Source organism: Panthera pardus, unplaced genomic scaffold (genome assembly GCF_024362965.1).
Source record: "Panthera pardus isolate Hobbes unplaced genomic scaffold, ASM2436296v1 HiC_scaffold_2, whole genome shotgun sequence".
Taxonomy (NCBI): Eukaryota; Metazoa; Chordata; class Mammalia; order Carnivora; family Felidae; genus Panthera; species Panthera pardus.
In genome coordinates this window covers 39,207,782-39,234,891 of record NW_026526765.1, presented here as the reverse complement: position 1 = coordinate 39,234,891, position 27,110 = coordinate 39,207,782, and the positions used below count along the sequence as shown (strand labels likewise).

Genomic DNA, 27,110 nt, shown 5'->3' with positions numbered 1-27,110 from the left:
CGTGAGACAGGACAGGCAGCCTGAGACCAGGTCAAGGAAGATCCTTTAAGGAATTTTAATGTCATCTGATTGGCAATAGGAAGCCACAGAGGGTTTTAATATCGGCAGTGACATTATTTGAATCATGTACTTGACAGTTCACAAGGCTTCCCCGAGGGGTGAGAAGGGAAGCAGCAGGTGGGCTGAGAAGCAGTTGCCGCAGTACCCACAAGGGCTCATGTTGGCTTTGAGAAAGGACTGCAGGGATGATGGGGGAAACCCATGGTCTGTTATCACATGTATTTTGGTTGTGGCATCAGTAGGACTGGTTAATGGATGAGATATGGGTGGTGACAGAAAGAGAGGAGTCAGGATTTTTGGTCTCATCAGCTGGTGCAGACAATCAGATATTTGTTTATGTTTGATATGTCAAGCCTGGTATGTCTACTAGGCATTAATGTAGTGATGTTTGTTATGTGTGTCCGCAGCTCAGGGAAGAATCGGGGCTAGATATGTAAAATTGCGGGTCATCAGCAAATTCATCTGCCAGATTCCAAGGTCATACTATACCAACTATAACATCTGTCTAGCCTTTAACCACAGTATATGATTATCAAAGCATAATAAGATAACTGTTAGAGATGCGCTCTCATATCCCAAATGATAATAATTGCTACTCTTTGGGTTTTCAACCAGACCGTTATTATCCTTTGGGATGACTGACAAACTACAACATACGTTGCTTTCCAAGTCTCCTCATATTAGTTAATGCTTTTGTCCTGACTATTCATCTCCTCCCCTTAAGACCCCCTTAAGACTCATGATTCACTTCCTCCAAGATGTCTTTTGAGACAGTACCCTCTCGAGTGATAATTTCATTTTGTTTCCCTATCACACAAATAGGCATGCTCCAAAACGTGAATAATTTGGATTCTAAATGTTTCTTAGAATTCAATTTTTTGAGCATCGAACTTAAGCTCACACAGAAAAAAGATTATTAATGATAGCTCTTATTTGATAAGCCAAAAATAGCCATTCAGTCGTTGAAAAGAACTCTAAAGGATCCAGATTGGAAGATCCAAGGTAAGTCTGAAACCTTCTGCGGCAACAGGAAGATAAGGTTCTAATGGCAGGACTCTTGTGACCAGTGGATATCAAGACTGGCAAGGGAGGAGCTAAAGTTCTTCTACCTAAAGACAACTTTCAGAATCGTCTAATTTCCCCTGCATTGATTTTCATTATTTTAAAGGGAAACTTAAACCAGCAATGGGGGGGGGGCATATATTTCCATATCCTTGAAAGTAGTTGATATAAATGTAACCATGGTTTAAATGTAACCATTACACAGCATTAAAAATTGGGAGCACTTTTAGGCAAAAATGAACAATGCAAATGCACTAGAGAAAGGGAACTGCTATGATGAATTTACTATGGAATAGTTAGGGGAAGTTTTCTATCTAGGTTTTTAAAAAGTACCATTACACCATCTCATTAATTATCAATCTGAAAGTTATCATCTCTCAAGGAAAGATCCTTCATTTAAGGATATTTGAAGATATCCATTAATAATATATTCATGTACCAATTTGAACAAGCAGTTGGAGCCAAACATTAAATTTATTTAGTATTTGTATTGAAACCATAGAGAGAATATTCTTACCAGTTGCCTTTTGGATTTACAAACTGCTGTAGAGCATAGCCAAACTGTTCACTTGAAGGACCGGAAAATATCTTTGCTTCTAGGAGACCAACATTGTATGCCATACAATTTAAAATGCCTATTAAGAAAAATGAAAACATAGTCCATATTTACAATTTGTGAATATAGTTTTGTAATACAATTCTCAAAGACCACTTAAAAAAACTTGTTTTATGTAATAATCGTTTTCCTTATTAGTGTTTACCAAGAACACTATTAGTGTTTACCAGTACTTATTTGGGGTTCTGATACCATGCTAAAAAAATTTTAATGTTTTATTTATTTTTGAGAGACAGAGAAAGAGACAGAGCATGATCAGGGAGGGGAGAGAGAGTGGGAGAGCCAGAATCCAAAGCAGGCTCCAGGCTGTCAGCACAGAGCCTGCCGTGGGGCTCGAACTCATGAGCTGTGAGATCATGACCTGAGCTGAAGTTGGATGCTTAACTGACTGAGCCACCCAGGTGCCACCCATGCTAAATACTTTATATACATGATTAAGTACCCCATTCATCCTCATGGCAACCCTAGAATATGATTGTTAATATTATATTTGTTTTGCAGGAATTTCTAAGGTTCCTGAAGAGAAGTGTGTCTCACACGTGGAAAGAAATAAGGGTGAGGGCAGGATTTGAACACAGGGCTGTCTGATTCAACAGTTTGAATTCTTAAACCACATATCACCTCTAGGGACTTTTAAATAACTCTAAGCTGTTCAAAGGGCTGAAGGCTATCTACTTTTTCTCTTGAATCCCCAAGAAGATTTTGACACGGACTTTGTATGAAATATCTGTTGGAAAAGCACTGCTGATTACCTCAGAGAAGGAGGAAAAATCACAGCCCCTTGAAAATTGTATCATTTTCTTTCATAAGAGATCATTTTTGAGGATGAAAATGTAGAGAATGGTGTCCTATCTCTTTTATTCCAGTGAGAACTGTCAAAAGTGGTTTTGGCTTTTGATGCTCCTTTCTGAATGCCCAAGAAACGATAATCATTTTCAAAAACAACAAAGACCCTGATAGGATAAAGCCTTGCTAGACTTTTTTTTGAAAAACCTTGTTTGTGATGGAAAGGGAATGAGGGGAAAGAGCACGATTGATAGCTGTCCGTCCTTCACTCTGAAGAGAGAAGGATGTGTGGATATTAACGCTGTCTGTGGGAAGGGGAGTATGCTTCATCCTGTTTGAGATCTGTTTATTTTTGCAGACACCGAAGGCAGAGTGGGCTCTTTAAAACTGACATCCAAGTTCTACTACTATGTGTTTTCATGAAAGAATATCCCACTTTCTGGACAGCATTGAAAGTACACAGTTTTCATCAATCTATTGTTTCAGCCACTGGAAGGTTGGAGGAAAAGGGCTTGCTATTCCACTGTGCCTGCGCAATCCTGAGAGCAGAGTGTGCCAAAGGAACTATGAGGTCAGTGATAAAACTTTGGGAACTTAAAGTAATTAACGTGCTTCTCTATGTGCCAAAGCCATTCTACCATCTCTTGTTCATTCAAGAGAGCTCAGCCTATTATTTCTTAAAAAGACAGTCTGTCAGGAAGAGGACAAATAATAATTTTGAAATGCTCTGCAGCAAAATCTACACAGCTCTACATTTGCAGATTTTCTCTTTAACATCTATTTCTCATATGCACCACTGCTCCTTTACATTTTTCAGGAAATACAATGCAAAAGAAAATAACATAGGAAACTAAGGAGGGAGCTGGAATAGACATAGAATACTGGGGTCTTCAATCAACAATCCTGGTGTTTATCTTCACCCTACTGTGCAGAATGCGATAAACACTATTTAAATATGTTACCAATGTTCTAACATACTAGTAGAAGCTTCAGGAAATGATATCAAATGTCTAATGCTGGAAAGACCACATATGACCATAATGACTCCTTTTAATTCATTAGACCTATTTGATTAGACTTCAGCAGATCAGGTAATGACATGAAATCACACTGGAATTCATTTTATCATTTAGCAGTTAAATTTCAATTTACGTATATATACACATATATACATATGTATACCTATATTTGTATATTAAATATACATATATGTACATACATACACACATATATAAAATATTGTTCAAAAACATAGATCATTCCATCTCTCTACTTAAAATACCCCAGTGTCTTTTATTAACTAATTAATTAATTCTCAAGTATAGTTAACACATGTTATATTAGTTTCAGGTATACAGTATAATGATTCAACAATTATACACATCACTCATTGCTCATCATGATAAGTATACTTTTAATCTTTTGTATCTAGTTCACCCATCCCCTTGCCCACATTGCCTACCTCCCATTTGGCAGCCACCAGTTTGTTCTCTGTGTTTAGGAGTCTGTTTTTCTGTTTGTCTCTTTTTCTCTTTGTTTGTTTTGTTATTTCAATTCCACATATGAGCAAAATCATATGGTATTTGTCTTTCTCTGACTAATCTTTTTCACTTAGCATTATACCCTCTAGGTCCCTCCATGTTGTTTCAAATGGCAAGATTTCATTCTTTTTTATGGCTGAATAATATTCCATAGCAATATTTTACACACACACACACACACACACACACACACACACTCTTTATCCATTCATCTACTGATGGGCACTTGGATGGCTTCCATATCTTGGCTATTGTAAATAATACTGCAGTAAACGTTGGGGTACATATGTCTTTTTAATTTAGTGTTTTTGTATTCTTTGGGTAAACACCAGTAGTGGAGTTACTGGATCATATGGTAACCATATTTTTAAGTTTTTGAGGAACCTCCATACTGTTTTCCACAGTGGCTGCACCAAATTACATTCCCACAAACAGTGCATGAGGGTTCCTTCTTCTCTACATCTATGCCAAGACTTGTTTTTACTTTTTTTTTTTTAATTTATTTACGCCATTCTAACAGGTGTGAGGTGATATCTTATTGTGGTTTTGTCTTGTGTTTCTCTGATGTTTAGCGATGTTGATAATCTTTTCAGGTGTCTGTTGACCATCTGGATGTCTTCTTTGGAGAAATGTTTGTTCACGTCTTCTGCCCATTTTTAATTGGACTTTTTTTTTTTGGTGTTGAGTTGTATAAGTTCTTCATATATTTTGGATATTAACCCTTTATTGGATATATCATTTGTAAGTATCTTCTCCTATTCAGTGGGCTTTTTGTTTTGTGGATGGTTTCATTCAGTATGCAGAAGCTTTTTATTTTGATAAAGTCCCAATAGTTTAATTTGCTTTTGTTTCCCTTGCTAGAAGAGATTTATCTATAAATTTTTTGGTGTTGAGCTGTATAAGTTCTTCATATATTTTATATATTAACCCTTTATTGGATATATCTATATCTATAAAATTTATCTATAAAAATGTTTCTACAGCGATGTCAAAGAAATTATTGCTTATGTTTTCTTCTAGGAATTTTATGGCTTCAGGTCTCACATTTAGGTCTTTAATCCATTTTGAGTTTGTTTTTGTGTATGATGTAAGAAAATGATCTAGTTTCATTCTTTTGCATGTTGCTATCCAGTTTTCCCAACACTGGTTGAAGAGACTGTATTTTTCCTATCGTATATTCTTGTTTGTTTTGTTATAGAAATATCCCAATGTCTTATCAGTGCACTGACAATAAAATCCAGTTTTCATACCATGGTTTCAAAGGTCATTCATGATCTGACCTTGTGTATCTGGCTTCACTTTCACCACCCTCTTTGCTCACTATGTTCCAGCCACTCTGGCTTTCCTTCTGTCCTTTGAGCACAAGCAGCTCATTCTGCATTATGGCCTTTGCAGCTGCTTGACCCACTGTCTACAACATTTTCTTCCCAACTCAGCAATCTATGTTGGGAATTTTCTTCCCAGCTCAGCATCTAACCTATTTACTATTTAGGTCTTTGCTCAAACAGGTCTCTGCTCTCTTCATAGAGACTTCCCCTGACTCCTCTATCTAGCAGCAACATCCTACTCCATCAATACACCACTATCACAGCACTAGTTATCTGAAATTATCTTATGTATCTGCACTGTTTTGTGTCTGTCTCTGACTAGTAAGACCTAAACCCCTTGAGAGCTCAGATCTTATTTCTTTTATTCACTCTTTTTTCTCAGCACCCAGTATAATATTTGTTGAATGAAATGAATTTTTGATTAATATATGCTCTTCAATGATAATTTGGAATATAGAAAAAATTAGGAATAAAGCTCACTCATAGTCACATCATCTTAATGCAAGTGCAGTGAATTTGGATATACTTCCTTCCAACACTTTTTCTTCTATTATTCCAATTTGTATCATACTACTTTTTAAAATTTTTTTAACATTTATTTACTTTTGAGAGACAGAGAGAGACAGAGCATGAGCAGGGAGGCGCAAAGAGAGAGGGAGACACAGAATCTGAAGCAGGCTCCAAGCTCCAAGCTGTCAGCACAGAGCCCAACACAGGGCTCGAACTCACAAACCATGTGATCATGACCTGAGCCCAAGTCGGACGCTTAACCGACTGAGCCACCCAGGCGCCCCTGTATCATACTATTTCTTAATGCTTACGTCTTCTTCTTTCAGAATCATTTTGACTCATTTGATGCCTCAAGAAACCTTGTGAAAAAGCAAAAATGTAGCTATTATTACCATTGTACAAATAAGGTTAGATGCCATTCTTCCTCAATGTCACACAATTGGTAGCTGAGCTCAAAGTCTTGGCCTGGCTCATTTTCTCATCCTTACTGTCCAGAACTTCCTTCATCAATGGTCTGCTCAATTCCTCACAAAATACGTCATTTTCCATCACCATTCCTTATCCCATTGATCCCAAATCTCTTCTTTCCTGCTAATTCAATTCTCCCTTCAAGACCATGCCTCTTTTGATAAATCTGGACAATTCCAATTCATTATACTTATTTCTCTTCAAATATATATTTACAACTCACTATCTATGTCATCATTTCACAACTTAGCCTATGATAATTAGTTTATAGTAAACTTAATGTAAGTATTCTGTCTAATCCAATATCTATTCCTTCTTTGAAGTCCCATTATGTATAGAAATATGTTTCTATGTCTATCCCATAACTTAATTGAATAATATGGAAAATAACAACCATATTTGGTTCATTATATTCCCTTTCCCCACAACCATGCTTATATGTCTATACCCACTAATAAATGGATCATTCAAAACATATTTATCCAGCTCTTTTGCGTCAGGCATTTTCTAGGTCCTGAGGATATAACAATGAACAAAACAGACACTATCCCTGCTGTCATTGAGCTTTGTTCTGGTAATATGAGTAAAAAACTAATACATCATAACAGGATGAGTATTAAATTTCAGAGAACTATAAAGAACTCTGAACCAAAAGTTGATAAGAGGGTAAATCTAAGCCTGAAGGCTTCACAGAAGAGGTGGCAATTAATCTGGATCTTAAAGGATGAGTTGAAATTTACTACATAGAATGGAAGGCAAAGGTCATTCCAGGCACAAGGAATATCCTGCTCAGTGGTATAGAGATGTGAAGGACAAGAGTATGGAATAAAAAAATTGGCGCAGAAAGTCATAGACTGTTTCATTCATTTATACATTTCCAGTTCTACATTAGATGCAGTGAGTTTCAAGGTGACTTGAGCTTCACCCTGCCAGGGGCATATTATTACCCAAAGTATAAATCTTCCCTCCTGGTCCTTATGTGAATGCCTGTGAATGCAATAATAGTGCAACAAACTCAAAGGATTTATCCAGGGTAACCTTGCTGTGCATTAGTTAGCAGTAATGAAGTCCAAGCATTCCAGTGAATCTCATTAAAATTTGCTGCAAATATAAGTCCTGTATCCCCTGGACGTCTAACCAATCTTCACTATGTCCACAATCGTCTTTGGTTATAACCTGGCTTGTTGCCATTTTAATACCCATAGGCAAACCAGATAGATAAGCACAACTTGATTAATGCAGAATTCTTTTTTCTTTAATTCATTTAAAAAATTTTTAGAGAACCTTCTGCCTGGATAATTCTTACTCATCTATGAAGTAACTTTGGGGGGGGAACCTTAATAATTTAAGAATTAGTTTCACAAATACGAAATTCATCCTCTCACTTTATTTTGGAAACCAATTTTAAATTATAAGATAATTCAAAAGAGAAATATATGTTTAGGGATTAGATATAGTTAACCCAGTTTTGTTCTTAGATTGTAGTGAGGCTCAAATAGGAACAAAATCTTTTGAAAAGAAGAGCAGAAATAAATGCATAAAACAAAACAGGTCATTCTATACTCACTAACAAATATTTGGCAGAGGAAGTTTATTGACTTCCAAAATACTATTGTAAGAGATTAATGACACATATTTATAGTAAAGGATGGCAGAAGGAGGATCTAATTTGTGTGACCAATGCATAGTTTAAGCATATCTCAATATGTTGAAGGGCTGGTGGAGCAGGCTTTTCATGGAAGGGGTTCATTTGCAGAAAGGTCCAGGGTAATATAAAGGAAGAAATTCACGTTAAGAGAATCAAGGCCAAAAGCAAGAGGTAGATTTGGGAAGAGTGGGGCGTTTTTAACGAGGGTGATTATATTGCATTCTGACCCATTCCTGCAGATGTATGCTGGCATTTTAGGGGGGCAATGTCTCTGTTAAATAGTAAACAAAGACACAAGAACACTGGGGCGCCTGGTGGCTCAGATCATGATCTCATAGTTTTGTGAGTTCAAGCCTCTTGTCAGGCTCTGCACTGGCAGGGAGGAGCCTGCTAGGGATTCTCTATCTCCTCTCATTCTGACCCTCCCCGACTTACACTATCTCTGTCTCTCTCAAAATAAATAAGTTAATTAAACAGAAAACATAAAAACTCTTCCAGTTGTAAAATAAATAAGTCATAGACATGTAATGTACAGCATGGAGAGTACAGTTAATAACACTATATTGTATAGCTGAAAGTTGCTAAGAAAGTAGATCTTAAAAGTTCTCATCATTAGAAAAACCTTTGTAGTTATATGTGGATGGATGTTAACTAGACTTATCGTGGTGATCATTTCACAGTATCTGCGTATAGAGAATCATTATGTTGTACACCTGAAAGTAATATAATGTAACATGTCAATAAAAAATAAAATCCAAATTAATCATCATATATATATATATATATATATATATATATATATATATATATATATATAGCAGTCACCAAGACATGGGGCAACATGCTTCGGGGACAATGGTTCCCAGGAAAACTGTGCTTGATAGTCCAGGAGAAACGCTCTCATCTAAATCAGGTGCAGGTGAGACTCCAGGTGTGATCTGTCCTGGGGCAAAATTTCCCTCCATCTGTGGGTCTATGAACCTTGAAAATGAGTTGTCTATTTCTAAAATACAGTGGTATATACACAGAAATAAACTCAAAATGGATGAAAGACCTAAATGTGAGACAGGAAACCATCAAAACCCTAGAGGAGAAAACAGGCAACAACCTCTTTGACCTCAGACGCAGCAACTTCTTGCTTGACGTGTCTCCAAAGGCAAGGAAAATAAAGGCAAAAATAAACTATTGGGCCCTCATCAAGATAAAAAGCCTCTGCACTGCAAAGGAAACAATCAACAAAACTAAAAGGCAACAGACAGAATGGGAGAAGATATTTGCAAATGACATATTGGATAAAGGGTTAGTTTCCAAAATCTATAAAGAACTTACCAAACTCAACACCCAAAAAAACAAATAATCCAGTGATGAAATGAGAAGAAGTCATGAATAGACACTTTTCCAAAGAAGAAACTCAGATGGCCAACAGACACATGAAAAGATGCTAAACATCACTCATCATCAGGGAAATACAAATCAAAACTGCATTGAGATATCACCTCACATTGGTCAGAGTGGCTAAAATGAACAACTCAGGAAACAACAGATGTTGGTGAGGATGTGAAGAAATGAGAACCCTCTTGCACTGTTGGTGGGAATGTAAACTGGTGCAGCAGCTCTGGAAAACAGTGTGGAGGTTCCTCAAAACATTAAAAATAGAACTACCCTATGACCCAGCAATAGCACTACTAGAAATTTATCTAAAGGATACAGGAGTGCTGATTCATACAGGCACATGTACCCCAATGTTTACATCAGTGCTATCAACAATAGCCAAATTATGGAAAGAGCCCAAATGTCCATCAACTGATGAATGGATGAAGAAGATGTGGTTTATATATACAATGGAATACTACTTGGCAATGAGAAAGAATGAAGTCCTGCCATTTGCAACAATGTGGATGGAACTGGAGGGTATTATGCTAAGTGAAATAAGTCAGTCAGGGAAAGACAGATATCATATGTTTTCACTCATATGTGGAACTTGAGAAACTTAACAGAAGATCATGGGGGAAGGGAAGGGGGAAAAATAGTTTCAAACAGAGAGGGAGGCAAACCAAAAGAGACTCTTAAATACAGAGAACAAACTGAGGGTTGATGGGGGGGGGGGCGTGGGGGAGAGGGGAAAATGGGTGATGGGCACTGAGGAGGGCACTTGTTGGGATGAGCACTGGGTGTTGTATGTAAGTGATGAATCACAAGAATCTACCCCTGAAACCAAGAGCACACTATATACACTGTATTTTAGCTAACTTGACAATAAATTATATTAAAAAAATAAAATACAGTGGTATGATAGGTATGTGACAGACATTTCTATTTCAAAAGGGAGACTTTAGAAGGGATGAAGGGTCAGAGGTACCAAGAAAGTTTAACATAGCAGGTCATATTCCATTAGGTTCCAAGTCTTGAGAATAATCCTCTGTTGCTCAAGGCACTGTCCTCTGGCCTACAACAGTTCTACTGGTCTCTGCTTCTCTGTCCCCTTCAGTCCAAGGTGGGCCTCTGCTTCTCTGTCCCCTTCAGTCCAAGGTGGCAGCATTTCTGCTGAAACAACATTCCTAAAAGCTGGTAGGTCTCCTGTGTACATCCTGGGGATCTAGGCCATTATACAAGAGAGCTCTCCACAGATCTTTCCTGGATAATTCCGTCTCTATCCCTGGCCTCTGCTGAGATGGTTGAGAGGATCTGTGAATCACATGCCTAATCTGTACTGCAAAATTTTCCAACCACACCCTTGGCCTTCTCTTCAGAGCAACACTTTCTTAACAATGAGTCTCCTAATATTAGCTTTCATTTTTGTAATCTGGATAGGCTGAGAGTTTCTTATATCATTAAGTACTGTTCTGTTTTGTTGGGAAGTTTCTTTCTCAATTTATCTCTTTCCTCTTGCATTTTACTACATTCATTAAGGAAAAAGCAGGCTGCACCTTCAACATTTTGCTGGGAAATCTCCTCCGCTAAACATTTACGTTCATTGATTGAAATTTCCGCTTTCTACACAACTGAAGGACACAGGTAGCATAAATTTTCTGCCACTATGTAACAAGGATTACCTTCCCTTCAGTTTCTGATAGCGGGCTCCTCATTTCCTTCTGAGAACTTCACCAGAAGTGGTTTCAACATTCATGTTTCTACCAACAATCTCTGAAAGGCAATCTTCAAAGATCCTCTATCCAAATAAGGTAATATTCATGGATTTTTGGGAACTAGGACATAGTCATACCTTTTGGGACTACCATTCAAATTCATACAATGGGTATGCCAAGAATGTAAGATCCTGACTGCTGTTTACCTGGTCCATTTTCCAGGGTTATGTGTGTAGTGAGCAGCCTTGATAGATTTCCCTCCAGGACAAAGAAAAGGCTTGCTGACTTCTTGCTGTAAAACATACATTCCTCTCTTGTAATGAATGCAATCTAGTGTGTATGCAGGCATCCATTTGGACCCCTTCACATACTCTCCATGAGACTTCATGGGGAAGCGAAAGGGTTGCTGATATAAAATGCTCATGAGCATGCTACTAGTTGTGTGGTGAGTAATAAAGTCCTTTGTCTCCAATTCAGGAATCTCGTGTCATCTGTCAGCATCAATGAAACAGTAATAGCCTGATGTATTAGCTTCTACATGGGGCAAAATCAAGTTCTAGACCTGACAGAGTGGAAACAAAAACTCCACAGTCAGGAAGCTGGAGGTTGAATGACAATGAAAATGGATACCGCCTGGGAGTTCAGAAAAATCTTGGGAGAGCACTGTATTTTCCTATAAGAGTGGAATAGGGATTTGAATGAGTCTTATCTCAATTTTTAGAAGCAGAGAGATTCTGGCTGACATCTGGGTAATAATTCCCTGCCTCATGGTTTGTGCCTACTTTTTTTTTTTTTTAAGAAAACAGTGTATGCATGTATTATTTATTTGACAATTACTCTGTATTCATATTAAAGAAATACATGCATCACTTCTATGACCAGCGATAAATCCATTAATATATTATTAAGGCTAACGTGGTGTTATGGATGAATGCAACCCCCCAAGTTCCTCTATTGAAATCCTAAGTCCTAATGTGATTACATTTAAAAATAGGGCCTCTAAGGAGATAATTAAGATGAAAAGAAGTCATAACGGTGGGACCCTACTCTGACAGGGCTGGTGTCCACATAAGAGGAAGAGTACCAGACAGTTCTCTCTCCATGTGCTCACAGAGGTAACGCCGTGTGAGGACAAAACAAGGAGGCAGCAGTCCACAAGTCAGAAAGGAGGTCTCACCACAGACCGACCCTGATGGCCCCTTGATCTTGGATGACCAGAACTGTGAGAAAATAAATTTCTGTTGTTAAAGCCACCCAGTCTGTGATAGTTTGTTAATGGCTGGCCCAGCAGAGTAAGAGAGGGAGAAAGATTATATCAGAAAATTTTAATATACTCTTCTGAGTTTGGAAGATAATTCTGTCAGTCCATGTGTGTGCATTTCTAAATACAGGAGGGATATATACTAATTCCACTTATATCTTTTAAAGTTCATATTTTGTGTGAAAAAAAATCCAAGTTTTTCCCTGACAAAGTAACTGCATCGAGCCTTGGACTGGTGTGGCATGTAGATGGTTTTGAGGCCCTTTCACATTTTTTGATCTTGCAGGCAATAAACATCTTCAAAAGTCTACTGTAAATTCTTCTTAAATTCATTTATTATGACTTAGTGCTTCCTGACAACTCAATGGATTCTCTTTTTTTTCGTAAAGAGAGGGAGGGTGAGTTGCCATCTGGCAGACTCACTATCTCCTAGTGGCCAAGAGGACTGGGAGTACCCACTCCTCTATTCACTTTCTATTTTCACATTTTATTCCTAAATTCCTTCCGTGTGAAAGGAGAAATCCTCATTCTCCCTCTCTCACAGAATAGCATTTTTGCACATTTAGCAAGTCAATGCCTGCTGAATAACTTGCTCAGTAACAAGATACGCCTCACATACCCTGAGGCAATGTATGGAAACAACAGGCATAACTGAAGTGAATATTTCCTCTATTAAATCTCTGTTCACAGGCCACTTCTCTATAAACTTTGGTTCTGGTCTTCCTCTCCAATTCATGCCTACATACACCCTTATTCTAACTCCCTTGACACTCGCCATTTGCCATTTCTTACTGTGGTGGACTGCCTTGAAAAGTTACTCCATTGTTCTCCTGTGTGAATTCCTCCTGGAGAGCTGTGTCATCATTCCCTCCCCACCTGTCTGATCTCACCTCCTGCCCTATTCCTTCAGCTCACTCAGCTGGACTCCTCCTTAAACACACTCTGATTTCGAGCCTTTTGCATAGCTCCCTATGCATGGAATATTCTTTTCTCAGAAATTGTCACGTTCACTCTCACTGCCTTTGTGTTCGCATCAAACATCAAGCTATAAGAGCTGTCTTTCCTCACTACCTGTGGTGGTCAGGTGGCTCCCAGTGTTATTCATGTCTTTGTGTGATCCTCTTCCCTGCGACTTCAAACCTATAGAAGTGAAGATTCAAAACAGAATCGAATGCCCTAGGATATATCACTTCTGTGATTACATTACATAAGATTGTAACCTCTGTCTTGCACACAGATGCACTCTCTCTTTATCTTTGATGAAGCAAAGAGGTCCACAGGATAAGGAACTCAGGGCAGCCTCCAGTGAAATCCAGCCAGGAACTGAGGCCCTTAGTCCAGCAACCCAAGAGAAAATTAATTCTGCCAACAATCAGAAGTGGATGCCTCCTCGGGTAAGCATTCAGATCAGGCCCCAGCCCTGGTCCACACCTGAGTGCAGCTTTATGAGATGCCTTGAAGCAGAGGACACCAGTGAAGCCAGGCCCAAATTCCTGACCCACAGAAACTGTAAGATAATAAGTGTACATTATTTAAAGTCATAGCCTGTGTGGTAACTTGTTATATAGTAATAGGTAACTAAAACAGAGCCCCCTGTAAAATAATACATGCCCGTTTTCCACCCCTGCCCAACCTTCTCCATCTCCCTTACTCTGCTGTATTTTTAATAATGCGTAACTACCTCACATATTGGAAATCTATCTTTTTTATAGAGATCAATGAAGACCAGTTGTGTTAATAAATATGAATTCTGGACTGGTTCAAAGCAAGAGGCTTGAATGCAGGCTACTGAGAAGATATACAGATAGATGGATTACAAGGTAGATTAGTAAGTACGTATACATATAGGTACACACATGAAGAGACAAATATACAGACACATTTTTTACTAGCATTTTAGAGAACACTTAACTTTGGTTTTTATCTAGCTAGAGGAGAACCCTAAAAAGAGGATGGACTATTTTGGGGGGTGATGGGATAGCAGAAGTCAGCCAGTGCTAGAAGTACAAGGATTTTTTTTTTTTAACTGAAAAATCCACATACTGGGGAAGACCAACAGTATTATCATAGTGCCTAAGCGCACAGGGTTTGAATAGCTTGGTGACCTTGGGCACGTTCCACATCCCAAATAAGCCACCACTTCTTCACCTGTGAAGAAGATATAATACAGAAATCTACCTCATCATGACCAGACGATGCATATAAAACTCTCCACCCAGTGCCTAGCAAGTGATGAGCCCTTAGGAAAGACAGCTATTTTTGCTTGCTTTGTTTTGTTTACTATTATTGTCTATATGTTACTGAGGATAGTATGCTTTTTGAAGAATTTGAAAAAGGCCTACCAATCTGTAATCCCACCTTTACCTCTACCATGAAAAAATATCTTAAATGAATTGCCATTTAAGTTTCTGAGAACTGCTGTATAATGGGTGGGAGGATGTCACATTGCTGTATTTTGCTGAGGCATACTCAAAGTATACCACGAAAGCCAAGAAAATATTATCAGTCAGTGGATCCTTCAGGAAGCCACACAAGCAGGAAGTGGGTTTACTCAGATCCCGACTTTAAACTTTGAAAACAGACTTTAAACTTTAAAGTGGAGCTAATCATTATTTAGAATATGCATGACAAAATCAAAAATGGTCATCGGTCACATTAGATCATTTGAACACACACACACACACAACCATGGGAACTCATTTTCAATAGCTTTGTCTTCAGGCTAAAAGGACAAAAAATGCAGAAATAATGTAGCCCTCTCCTACCCCTATAAAAAGTCCAAAGCAAGTAAACATAGAAATGATAGGCCCTCTAGAAATGACCATATATTGTATACAGATTAAAGCTCTATTATAACTATAGTGCTTTAGGAAAAAAAAAAAAAAAAAAAGGTAGTGCAAAATCCAAAAGGATAAAGTGACCCTCACAACTGCTTTTGGATTATAGCAGCACAACACTTTCCTGCTTTCATTAAGAAAGAAAAATGTAATTTTTTCTTTAAAAGACTTTGTTTTCAGTGTAGGGGCATCAGGGTGGCTCAGTTAAGCTTTCGACTTTGGCTCAGGTCATGGTCTCAAGGGTTGGGGGTTCGAGCCCTGCGTTGCTGACAGCTTGCTGACAGCTTGGAGCCTGGAGCTGCTTCAGATTCTGTGTCTCCCTCTCTCTCTGCCCCTGGCCCACTCGTGCTCTGTCTCACTATCTCACTCACAAATAAATAAAACATTGAAAAAAATTGGAAGGCTTTGTTTTGAATGTTAAGTATTACAATTCAGTAAGGATCTAGATGCTACCCTTTTCCTCCACAGGTGATGTTAGAAATGGAAAAGCAGAGCTGCCTTGAATCCTCCAAGTTCCCCAGGGTCGGACGCTGCTGCCATAGGACAGGCACTATATATAGGTCCCTTAAACGGGTCTCTTCAATAAATGAATGATGATCAAAATAGATGAATACTAAATGTATGGATTTTTTTTTTAAATAGCCTTATATATGCTTTTCCAGTTTGCAAAATACTTTTCTATTCATACTCTTATTTGATCCTCCCATTGACCCAGAAAGGTAAGGAATAGTTTGCCTGTGATACGTGAAGTCACTAGGAACAATGGCGTTTGGTTTTCTCTTCAGGGCTGGAGTTCTTTCCCTGATGCCACGAATGTAAATGTGCTTAATCCTGGCACGCTTTGTTGTATTGCACTTTATTGAGCTTCACGGATGTTGCATGGTGTTTTTTGTTTTTGTTTTGTTTTTTGTTGTTGTTGTTGTTTTTACAAATTGAAGGAGTGTGGCAACCATGTGTCAAACAAGTTTATTGGCTGCATTTTTCCAACAGCATTGGCTCAACTTCATGTCTCTGTGACATATTTTGGTAATTCTTGCAATATTTCAAACTTTTTCATTATCATTATTATATTTGTTATGGTGATCTGTGATCAGTCATTATGACTTGCTGAAAGCTCAGGTGATGATTAGCACTTTTTAGCAATAAAGTATTTTTAAGTTAAGGTAAGGACTTTTTTGGACATAATGCTATCATATACTTAATAGACTACAGTATAGTATAAACATAGCTCCTGCATACACTGGGAAGCCAAAAATTTACTTAACTCACTTTATTGCCATATTTGTTTTATTGTAGTGGTCTAGAACCGAAGCCCCATTATCTCTTATGTATACGTGTTCATGTTTGTTTAGTGTAGTGGCTCTCAGCTGGGAGAATTTTGTCCCTTGGGGGAATTTTGTAATTTTTGGACATATTTTTGGTTGTCCCGCTTGGGGTGGTGGTGGCTACTAGTGTCTAGTGGGTAAAGGCCAGTGATGCCACTCAACATCCTATAGTGCACAGGACAGCCCCTCCACCCACCCCCAGCACATCCCCCTGTCCTGGAAGAATTATCTGGCCCCAATGTCAATAATGCCCATGTTGAACAGCTCTGATAAAAACCATGAACTATCTCGTAAGCACTATTAAGTTGATTAAGTTGTGGTGGTTTTAAAATCTGTCTGGGAATTACTTGACACTCTTCCCATCAAGAAAATAAGTCTCCTCCCTCAGAATCTAGGTGAGACTTTGTGACTGCTTTGATGAACAGAGGCAATTGCATGATTTCTGAGTCTAGGTTAGAAAAGACCATGCAGTTTCTGCCAGTATATTGGGAGGGACACATGCCTTTGCATCCCTGAGTCATCCTATAAAAAGTCAGGCTATCAGAGAATGCCAGGATGGCAAGACCACTTGCCTACCCTCTAAGAGAAAGAGCTGCCTACCCTCTGAAAGTAACCACATGAAAAACCTCAAGCCAGAACTGTCCAGCCAAGCTATTCCCAAAGTCCTACTCAAGAAACTATGAGAGATAACAAATGATAGTTGCCATTTTAAGCCACTAAGTTTTAGGATGATAGATTACATGACAATAGTTAACCAGAACAATCTCCAAATTCGGTCACCCAAAGTCAAGTGCTCTGGCAAACAGAATGTCTTCTCTCTTAGGGAATGTGCTTCCCCTAAAGGGTTCTGTCCCATGGAAGAATAGAAATCTTAACCAGAGGACTGCCTCTCCTCAAGTGAAATGGATTTTAATCAGCCTGTGGGAAATAGGTGACCAAGGGTAGGGGGTGGGGTTTGTCAAAGAGATTTTCAGAAGAAATTCTGAAGAGCCTTTTGAAATGATGGATAGCACACTGCAGGCTGGAGTCCTGGGCATTATTCACTTTAAAAACTGATTATTATAAAGCTGAGGCATTTATTAGATGATCTTTTGTGTTCTTCTAGGCCTAACTTCTATAATATTCTAACCTACACATATTTTTCAAAAGATAGGTATATTTAAAGAGTAGCTTCAAAGGTGCACCCTGACAAATATAAAGAATGAGAGTTAAAATAAAAAGGAAGCATCACTTTACATCCACCAAGCTGACAAAAAGTTAAAAAAAACACTACAAAAAGTAAATTAAAATCCTAATGTTGGTGAAGTTTGTAAATTCACACATTATTGATGCCTACACTGTTCAATATGCAACAAAAGCTAAAAAATAGCCGTAACATTTGACCCAGTAATGCCTCCGCTGGAAATTGTCCAAAAGGAAAAAGGAAAGAAAAAGCTTCTTGTACAATGATATTTATAGCCACATTATTTACAGTAGGGGAAAAATCCCACAGGAAACAACCTAAATATCCAAAAATGAAACAATAGTCATGATATGGCAGGATGCATTATTGCAAAGTTGTAAATATGAAGCCCATATAGAAAAGCATATGTAAAAGATATCAAGTGACCAAAAAAGTAAATTGTTCATTTCATATAGATGGTAGGTATATCTATAAAAATTACTTTCACACTTATAAATATCAAAAGAAAGAATATAAATATATTTCTGTTAAGATGAATATTTTAGTATAGGTCACTTTCCTGGAAGACTATTAAAATATTCTGCTTTAATTACCCAAATTTAGTATTTTAATGGACACATGTACCTCAAAGTTATCTGAATTCTGGTTTTATGTTTATTTTTATATATTTTTTTACCAATCATTTTTTTGGGGCACTTACTATATGCCAGGTCCTGGGAATACAATGATGAACAGAACTGAAGGTGATTTTAAAGAATGTATTCAGTGGGAGAGAGAGTCAGGCTGAAGCTAAATTATGGTGCTGCTTTATGAGAACAGAATAGGCGAATGGGAAAGTGCTTGGGGGAAAAAAGATGTCAGTGATGTCCTAATACTTTTATTCATCTTGTTACTTTTCAAATACAGCTAGCCTGGTTGGACATTTCAAGACAAAGAAGAGATATTTTAGGAGCAAACAAACTCAGTCAAAGAAGTGAAGGGAAAAAAATCAATGAAAGAAATATTTTAGCAAATGCAGATAAACCTGCAGGTAAAGGCTTTTTTGCATACTCTAATTGGAAAGAACTAGGAAATTTTCATCTTGGCCTTCATTCAGAAAATGCGCCTTTAATTCACGCTACAGTGACTGCCCTACATGTCTCATGCAGTCATCACTCATTCGACAAAATTCAACTTGGCACAAGTGAAAAAGACATGGCCCCTGTCTTCTCAGGGTCTGCAGTCTATGTGGGTTAGAGCTGTGTAAGCAGGCTTTTGAGATAGAAACTGCTATGCATGTGAGGAGGATACCCAAATTGGACTGGGGTTAGGAAGGTTTCCTGGGGTGCATGAGCCTTGATGAAATTGACACATAAATGATGTGCAGAATAGGGGTTGGGGCATAAAGAGTATTTCAAAAAGAGAGAACACGGACAAAGGTAAGAGACCATGGGGCTGTACTGTTAAAAAGGTTAAGGTCATATCTCACTTAGACCATAACAAAAAAGTAGTAATAAAATGGTGTCCTATAATTTGGGGGCAAAAATTAAGTACTTTGATAATAAAAGGGTTTCTTCCTCTTTAAAAATGTTTTTATTTATTTTTGAGAGAGAGAGCGGGGGAGGGGCAGCGAGAGAGGGAGACAGAGGATCCGAAGCAGGCTCCGTGCTAAGAGCGGACAGCTCCATGTCAGGCTCAAACTCACGAACCATAAAATCACGACCTGAGCAAAGGTCAGACACTTAACTGACTGAGCTACCCTGGTGCCCCTAAAAGGGTTTCTTAATTACTATGGACTATGGTCTGAATGTTTGTGTCCTCTCCCCATCCCCCGCCAACTTCCTATGTTGAAATCCTAACCCCCAAAGATTATGGTATTAGGGAGTGGGGTCTTTAGAGGTGCAAAGGCTTCACCCTCATGAATGGGATTGGTGCCTTATAAAAGAGGCTCCAGAGACACTCCAGCCCCTTCCACCAGCCAAGGAAGAGGCCTTCCACCAGAATGTGACCACGCTGAACTTCCAGTGTCTGGAACAGTGAGCAAAAAATTTCTGTTTATAAGCTGCCCAGTCTGTGGTATTTTGTTATAGCAGCCCAAATGGACTAAGACATTGACATAAATTATGTCAAAAATTACATTTTTATACTAAAAAGAAAGCAAATATCACATAAAAGTATCTCCATTTCCAAGGCTAAGTTATTCTTTTTTCCCCCCCAACAATGTTAACAACTACATAGAAAAACTAAGTCAATTGCTGTAAAATATCTATTTATACACTAGCATTTGGAATATGGCTTAGGCAAGGTTATAAAATCCAAAATATTCAGTGTCCATATTCTAACAAACATCCATGAAGCTATTTGGTGAAAGGACCTGAAGGTAACTGGTAAACAGTTTGGAATAGAGTTATCTGACTGAGCTGACCAGAAGCCAGATTGAGTTCAGTCTGCATTTCCACACGGTATCCATGGGAATGAGATCAGGCGTGCACAAAGACAAACAAAGGCCACCTTCAAATGAATGGGAGAGAATGACAACTGCCAATGTTCAAGGCACCCATGGGCGCAAGAGCTTTGCTCATGCTTTTCAAAACACAATGAAATAATCTCTTACACTGACAATACAGTGTCCATCACTCGTTTATTTCCATGGCTCTGTTTAAACATTAGCCTCATTTTTTATACAGAAAGCCTTTCAATGATCAGGAGTTATGTATGGCTTCTGTAGTAAAAACTGTCCCTAGTCACTTTAAACTACTAAAAGGAAGAACTACAGTTACCCTTTCAGAACACAGAATAATAATGCGGGAATCTTCACTCACAAGATCGCACAGTTGCCATGAGCTGTTTGGACAACAGAACAGACAACTCTTTCAAAGGAAGAACAATATATTTGAAAATTATGAACAGTCCCAATATTCTATGGACCTGGAAACATTAGAAAAATATGCAGTTCAAGTTTATACTGGTTGGTAAATGTAACTTATGTGTACAAGAATCAGCAGGCACAGACTGGAAAAAATACTTGAATACTAGCTCTTTGGATTAATCACAACTTCAACAAAATTAAGAATTGACATTAATTTCTTTTCTAATTTATATAATTAAATGAAAATGTTTTAAAACACTGTGAAAACACCATTGAGTTACACAGAATAAAAGCCTTCAATATTTTACTAACAGAACCTTTCAAACCCAACTCTAATTCTCTGGGTTATATGGGACTATGATTTCGAAAAGATGACTTTGAGAATCTTTATTATACTGGATAGAAATAAAGAACTAAAAGCTTAACTGGAGAAACATACCTGTAGCTCTAAAAAAAAAACCTCTTTGTGTTTTTAGGAAATCTGACTAAAGCACGGATATTAATTCTGCGACCAGAATTGGAATATTGTTATATATTATGTACCCTAAAATCCATGCGAAGTTTATTAATCACAGCTACATTAGTGCAGTAAGTACGTTCTAAAACAAAAATAAATACAAGGGCTCCTTCATCAATCCAAGTGGCCACGCTGGAGGGCAGGGGGTGCCTATTCCCACGACTTGGCGGTCTCCCTCTGCACCCCTCACAGCCGTCAATTTCAGCTTGGTCTCATCAGCCCATATCCTCTCCATGTCATATGCCAGAACCTACTCTGCCTTCCCTATATGGTCATCTGTGGCTCCCAAGCTGTTGCCAGAGCTGTTGCTGTTGTGGCCATCCCATTCCATCCCCCCTTCTCTGAGACCCCTTTGCCATGAATATCAGTGCTCCTCCTCTCCCCCAGTCTCTCCTGTGTTAGGGACTCTTGCCACATACAGATGCCTCAATGCAATTCTCAAAAAGCACAAGTGGACCATGCAATACCATAAGCAATAGAAGTAAAACAAAAAACAAAAAACAAACACAAACACAAAAAACCTCATTATAATAATTGTTATGAAGTCTCTCCCCTCCTGGCACTCAGCCACTCCCTCTTCTCTTTTACTATCTAACTTCCTGACACTGTCTGCATTTCCTCATGGTCTACTTACTCCTCAGCCTACCCCACTCTGGCTTCTGCTTTTTCATGCCATGGAGACTGTCCTCATCAAGGCTGTCCAACATGCTTGACTTCTGTGAATATGACCCTACTGACCAACTCTTCCCTCTCAAAATATTTGTGTGGTGCCCCACTTACTGTAGTATTCTTTCTACTCACCGCTCCCACTGCTCTTTTCTCTCTCTGGCATCTCCTCTTCCTCACCTGACCCTCTCAGGTAGTCCCTTGGGTTGTGGACAACACTGTCTTCTGGTCTCTGCCTGACTCATCAATGCTGTGTCTTCAGTGACTCTCTAGATGCCCCTGACTCCTGAATCTCTAGCCCCTGTTGTCCTCTCTCCTGCTTCTAACACTGCTCTATCTATAACTATCTACCTACTAGACATGTGCTCCTGAATGTGTCCAACAACGTGTCACAGTGAACTGATTATCTTTCTAATTTGCCTTCTTTCCTTGCCTCTCTGTCTCAGTCAGTAGCACCTCACTGAGTTGTCCACACCCAAAACCTAGGCCTCCGTCTTATCTCCTCCTTCACTCCTTGCCATTGTATAAATCAACCACAAATCCTGTCCATTCTCCCTTGCTACCTTTCAAATGCATCCCCTGTGATCCTTCCCTACTGCTACTGAGTTTGAGCACCATCACCTCCCAATAAAACTAAGGCCAGAACTATTTCTTTCCTAAGAAAGGTAGTGCCTTCAGTCTGGCCTCCTTTCAATCCACCATCCACCCTGCCACTGGAGTAATCTACTCAAGAAACCATCCAGTCATGTCACTCCCCTGCTTAAGGCCCTTCAAAACCTTCCCATTGTCCTCAAAAATCCATGCTCCTGACTTCCATTTACAAGGTCATTTATGGTCGGGTGCCTGTTAACCTCTCAGCTTTCACCCTCTGTGAATACCTTGAACAGTATGTTGTGGACATAATGGCTTTCTCCTTTCGTATTCCAGTATCTAAAACATCTGACCCAGGAACTTGGAGACTTGGGTCCTATCCCTGGTTATGTTACTCTATTATTATCACTGACAGCCATTTTAAAAGGGGAGAACTGGACTCTGACCTCTGCAGTCCTTCACAGCGGATCCGAATAGTGAAGATTCTTTCCTGTCCTCGTGAAGACTTGTGGGGAGGTTTGCTACTTATATGCATCACAGTGACATTTCTCCATCCTCTGAACTCAACATTAAGTTCTGTACCACTCATTAGCAATGAATTATATGTGACCAAATGGTAACTATTACACTATAGAAACTTATGGTACATATGTATGTGATAAGCATAATTACAAAACAACATAACAAAAACAACATAACCACATTTTAAATTACATAGACTTTTTTTTTTTTTTTAGGCACAAACAGGTAAATGACTCTAAATTTCAGTAATTCAGAAACTCAAAGACAATATCAAGGACCTGCTTTCTGTCTCTCCACAGGGCTAGTGTATCGGCTTTATCCTCAAGCTAGCTGACATTATGGTTGTAGGACAGTTATAGCTGTTGCAAGCTTCACATGACCTGGCAATACATTTCTTAACCAACATCTCTCTTAAGAATGAAAAATTCTTTCCCAAAAGTCCCCAAGCAGATTTCCTTCCACATGCCATCGTAATTACATGCCATGTCTAAATCAGACATTGGAGAGAGGTATGAGATGACCAGGAATGGCTCAGGGCAACCACCCTTCAAGGTCCACCTGACCTCCTAGCTGTGCAGAGGAGGAGGTAACCCAATAATTGGACTTCTGTCAGAAAGGAGGATGGAAGGGTCTGAAGTTGGTTAGGTACCTTCCAGGGACTGAGACAATGTCCTTCCCTCATGGTTGGACTTGTTTCCAAATAGCCTGTAAACTCTTTGGACCATGTTTCAAGTCTCCTATAGTTGGGCCTAGCAGGTTTCCTTGCATAAAAGTTGCTGCATAAAAATATGTTCAAATACTACTTTTCTGGAATTCACTGTGGCCAGATCAACAAAGCACCTACAGGTCATCTGAAGGGGCATCACAGGAATCACCTTCATATACAGAATCTATTGTTGTCTCAGGATTTGAGGTATTAAGTTTTTTCTCTTTAGAGAGACATTCTTCTACGTGTTCTTCTAGGTAAATAATCAGTCACCATAACAAATGAAAAAAAAAAAAAAAAACCACAAAAACCATCCTACCTCAGTAACTCCCCAAGCTGAGCAAGGCTAATAGTCCAGATTAAAACTTTTGACTCTAGTGGTAACATTCTTATCACATCAGGATGATATTTTTGGTCCCAAATACTTTTCCCATTCTTCCTGAACTTCTTTATTTTTGACATATTGACTTGGATTTGTGTCTTTATTTTTATGAATGTCTAAAATTCCATTATTAGAAGCTCATCTCTTTACATTAACAGGCTTCTGCCTTTTAATAGGCCCAAGGCTGTTAACACATTAAGACAGGAACAGACATCACCTACTTTAGAGGGAATTCATTCGAGCTGATGCATTCACTGATTCTTGGTGTTGAAATGTACCTATCTTGGTGTTCATCTCACAACAACGTGATATAGGCAATACTGGAATTTTAATTTCTCAGGAAAGAGGAGGTACAGTGCTAACATTTAAGCAATTGCTTCCAAATCTGTCTATATATCAGAAATGTGTGAATAATTGTCTTTAAATTCTGATCCTGAGCCCCAAAGCATGAATTTAAATCAAACAGTGGCTTGTGAACCAGGACTTCTGAGAGCAAAGCTTAGTCGGGGTGGGGCAGGTATAGCTGGAGAGCTATGGGGTGGGAGGTTACTTTATCAGAGGGTGGTTTAAGGCTGTGAAGGTGCTGAGCATAAAGGGGAAGAGGTGGTTTAGGGTTGGTTCCAGAAATTAGAGGTTACCTCAGACTCCTCTTTTCGTTATAAAATAAAAACTTCCCTACTTTATAATTTTGCTTGGCTTTGTCTCTTCTAACATAGGACAGTGGTTAATTACAAAGGGATAAGGGGAGAAGGGAAAAAGCATGAAGGCAGTGAAGGCAAAGGGAATAGTCTGGAAAATAGCACTAAATATGGTCTGATCAAGCGCAGTCAGAACACAGAAGGATGTGTACAGGTGTATGTATGTGGCTTTGGGGTGTGTGTATCATGTATGGGCCTACGTGCAGTACATGTACCCGTGTTTGAGTCTGTGCAGGAGGAGTGTAGCAGAGAAAAGCCTGAATCTGGACTTCACCCTTCGTGAGATGGGGAGCCACCCAAAGTTTGAAGCAAGGGGTTGACTGGATACAGACGAGTGTTTAGAAAGATAACACTAGTGACAATGAGAAGAATGGACCAGAAGGATGAGAGCAAAAAACAGAAAAAACACTTTATTGTTGTCTAGACACAAAGAAAGCAAGGGTGGTGGCGGAAGTTATAGGAAGTGGGGAGGAAGGACAGAACTTGGAGATGGGCTGTCAGCCTGAAACACGGGAAAAGATCCCCGGGTTTAGCGTTTGCATGATTATGTTGCCATTACACAATAGGAGACGATACAGCAGAGAATTCTGGAGGGCAGGTGTTGACTTCAGTTGAGGATGCATTGAGGACATGCTTACAGGACGTCTAGGTGGAGATATTTGGTAGCAGATGGAAATCCTGATCTGGAACCAGGAGAAGAGTCTGGCTGGAGATCCTGACTTGAGTGGGGGAACTAGCCCAGAGAGAACAGGTGGAATGAAGACAAGGACCCAGGATGGAACTCTAAACACCAAGGACTGGGCTAAACAGAGGAGCCTGTGAAAGAGAGTGAGGAAGAACCACCTGGAAAATAGGAAAATAGGGAGACTAGAAGACAGAGGTGGAGGGTGTCTCAAGGGTGTCTCAGGAGGACAGAGCTGCCAAAATACATATTAAAGGAAGGATTTACTTATTCTGAGAGAAATTAGAGTATTTACAGCTTGAAGGGAATTAGAGAAAGGATTTGAAGGTACTCATTAAAGAGGCAGTGACTCCGGGGCAGGGCGCCAGACACAGGGAGAAAAGATGAGGATTATCCATGGCCTGGCAGCACACGAGGATGTAAATACCATCGTGCATTTTAAAATTACATTTTCTTTCCTCTGTGGACCTATTATTTAGACTATGAATTATCTGGGCCCCTTATGGTCTTTCTTTTCCATCCTTTGCCTGCCGGTTACCATTTCAATGACTGCAGGCACTTAAACCAAGGGGTGATCAATGCGAGGTGATAAATATGAAACTGAACTCCGAGCACTGCTTTTTCTTAAATACCCATGAGAAGGTTTACAGAAAGTGTATTTGACTCTAAGTGTTAAAATGAGATTTGAGGGTTTTAAGTTTCTACACTGGTTGGCATGTATACTGGAGAGGAGGTAAGATGTATAAACACACACATATATGCTCGTTACATTTTCATTTTTGATATGTATTTATATTACACAATTGTACGGGTATATAATTTATAAACAACTATATGTGTGTGTGTGTAGTAATGATGACTATTCAAAAATTTTACACAGAGTAATGCCATAAAAAATTTCAGCTATCACTGACCCAGACATTCAATTATTCATGTTAATCTTGGATATTCGTGGTATCAGCAAATCATGTTGCTTCCCTAGGAACCTGGATTAATATCACAAATGACAAAGCTTTATTATGAGTACCTTGAATTAAGAGAAAACTTAGTTCTTGAGTATGCAAGTAACTGAAACAGGAGGAAGGAATAAATGTAAAAAAATATTTGTGCAGACGTCATTTTAAATCACCTTTGCTTGCTTGCACTGATTTGTCCTTATTAACTAACTCCAGGTTAAGAATCTCTATACCTGACTTCATGCCTTGCAGCAATACATTCCACTAAAGTATTTCTCACTGCTCTTTAAAAAACAAGCCTCAACACTTCAAAGATAAGAAAATGATGTTATGTTTCCATAGCTTCTATTAATAATGGGTAATTAAAGAAAGATGAAAAGCTTGGATTTAAATGTCTATTAGTTCTTGGGAAGGTTGTGGTGTTCCAGGGACTGATTTCAATGTGACTCCAACTTTATCCCAACCCCCCAGATTAAGGTTGATGGCCCCCCAAAACACTCTTAGGGGCCCAGCACAGAATATCTGTGAAGCACCAGACACAGAGTTAGACGGAAAACCTAATAATGCATAGTCTGTGCTGGGGGTGGGATGGTGGTGCTATTTCTCTGTTATCTTTGACTGGAAGTAAATGCTACAGGGTTATCTAGATTAGGTTTCTTCCAGAGTAACAAATAGTGTGCCTAAATGCCTCAATGGAGGATAAGAAATATTTCTGTATATTTTAGGAAATACTTATATTCTTTGTAAAAACACTTGTTTTGATAGCTGTTCAAACTACAAATTTTAAATTTAAAAAAAATTTTTAATGCTTATTTTTATATTTGAGAGAGA

The 27,110-nt window shown here is 38.8% G+C and overlaps 1 protein-coding gene across 1 annotated transcript in view; it reads right to left on the bottom strand.

The window, feature by feature from the left end:
• ITGA2 (integrin subunit alpha 2) overlaps positions 1-27,110 on the bottom strand; it is a 105,231-nt gene that overhangs the window by 76,846 nt on the left and 1,275 nt on the right. The window contains exon 2 of the mRNA XM_019464325.2: positions 1,640-1,757. Within this exon, the coding sequence (XP_019319870.2) occupies positions 1,640-1,757 (118 nt within the window). The remainder of the gene's footprint in view (positions 1-1,639; positions 1,758-27,110) is intronic.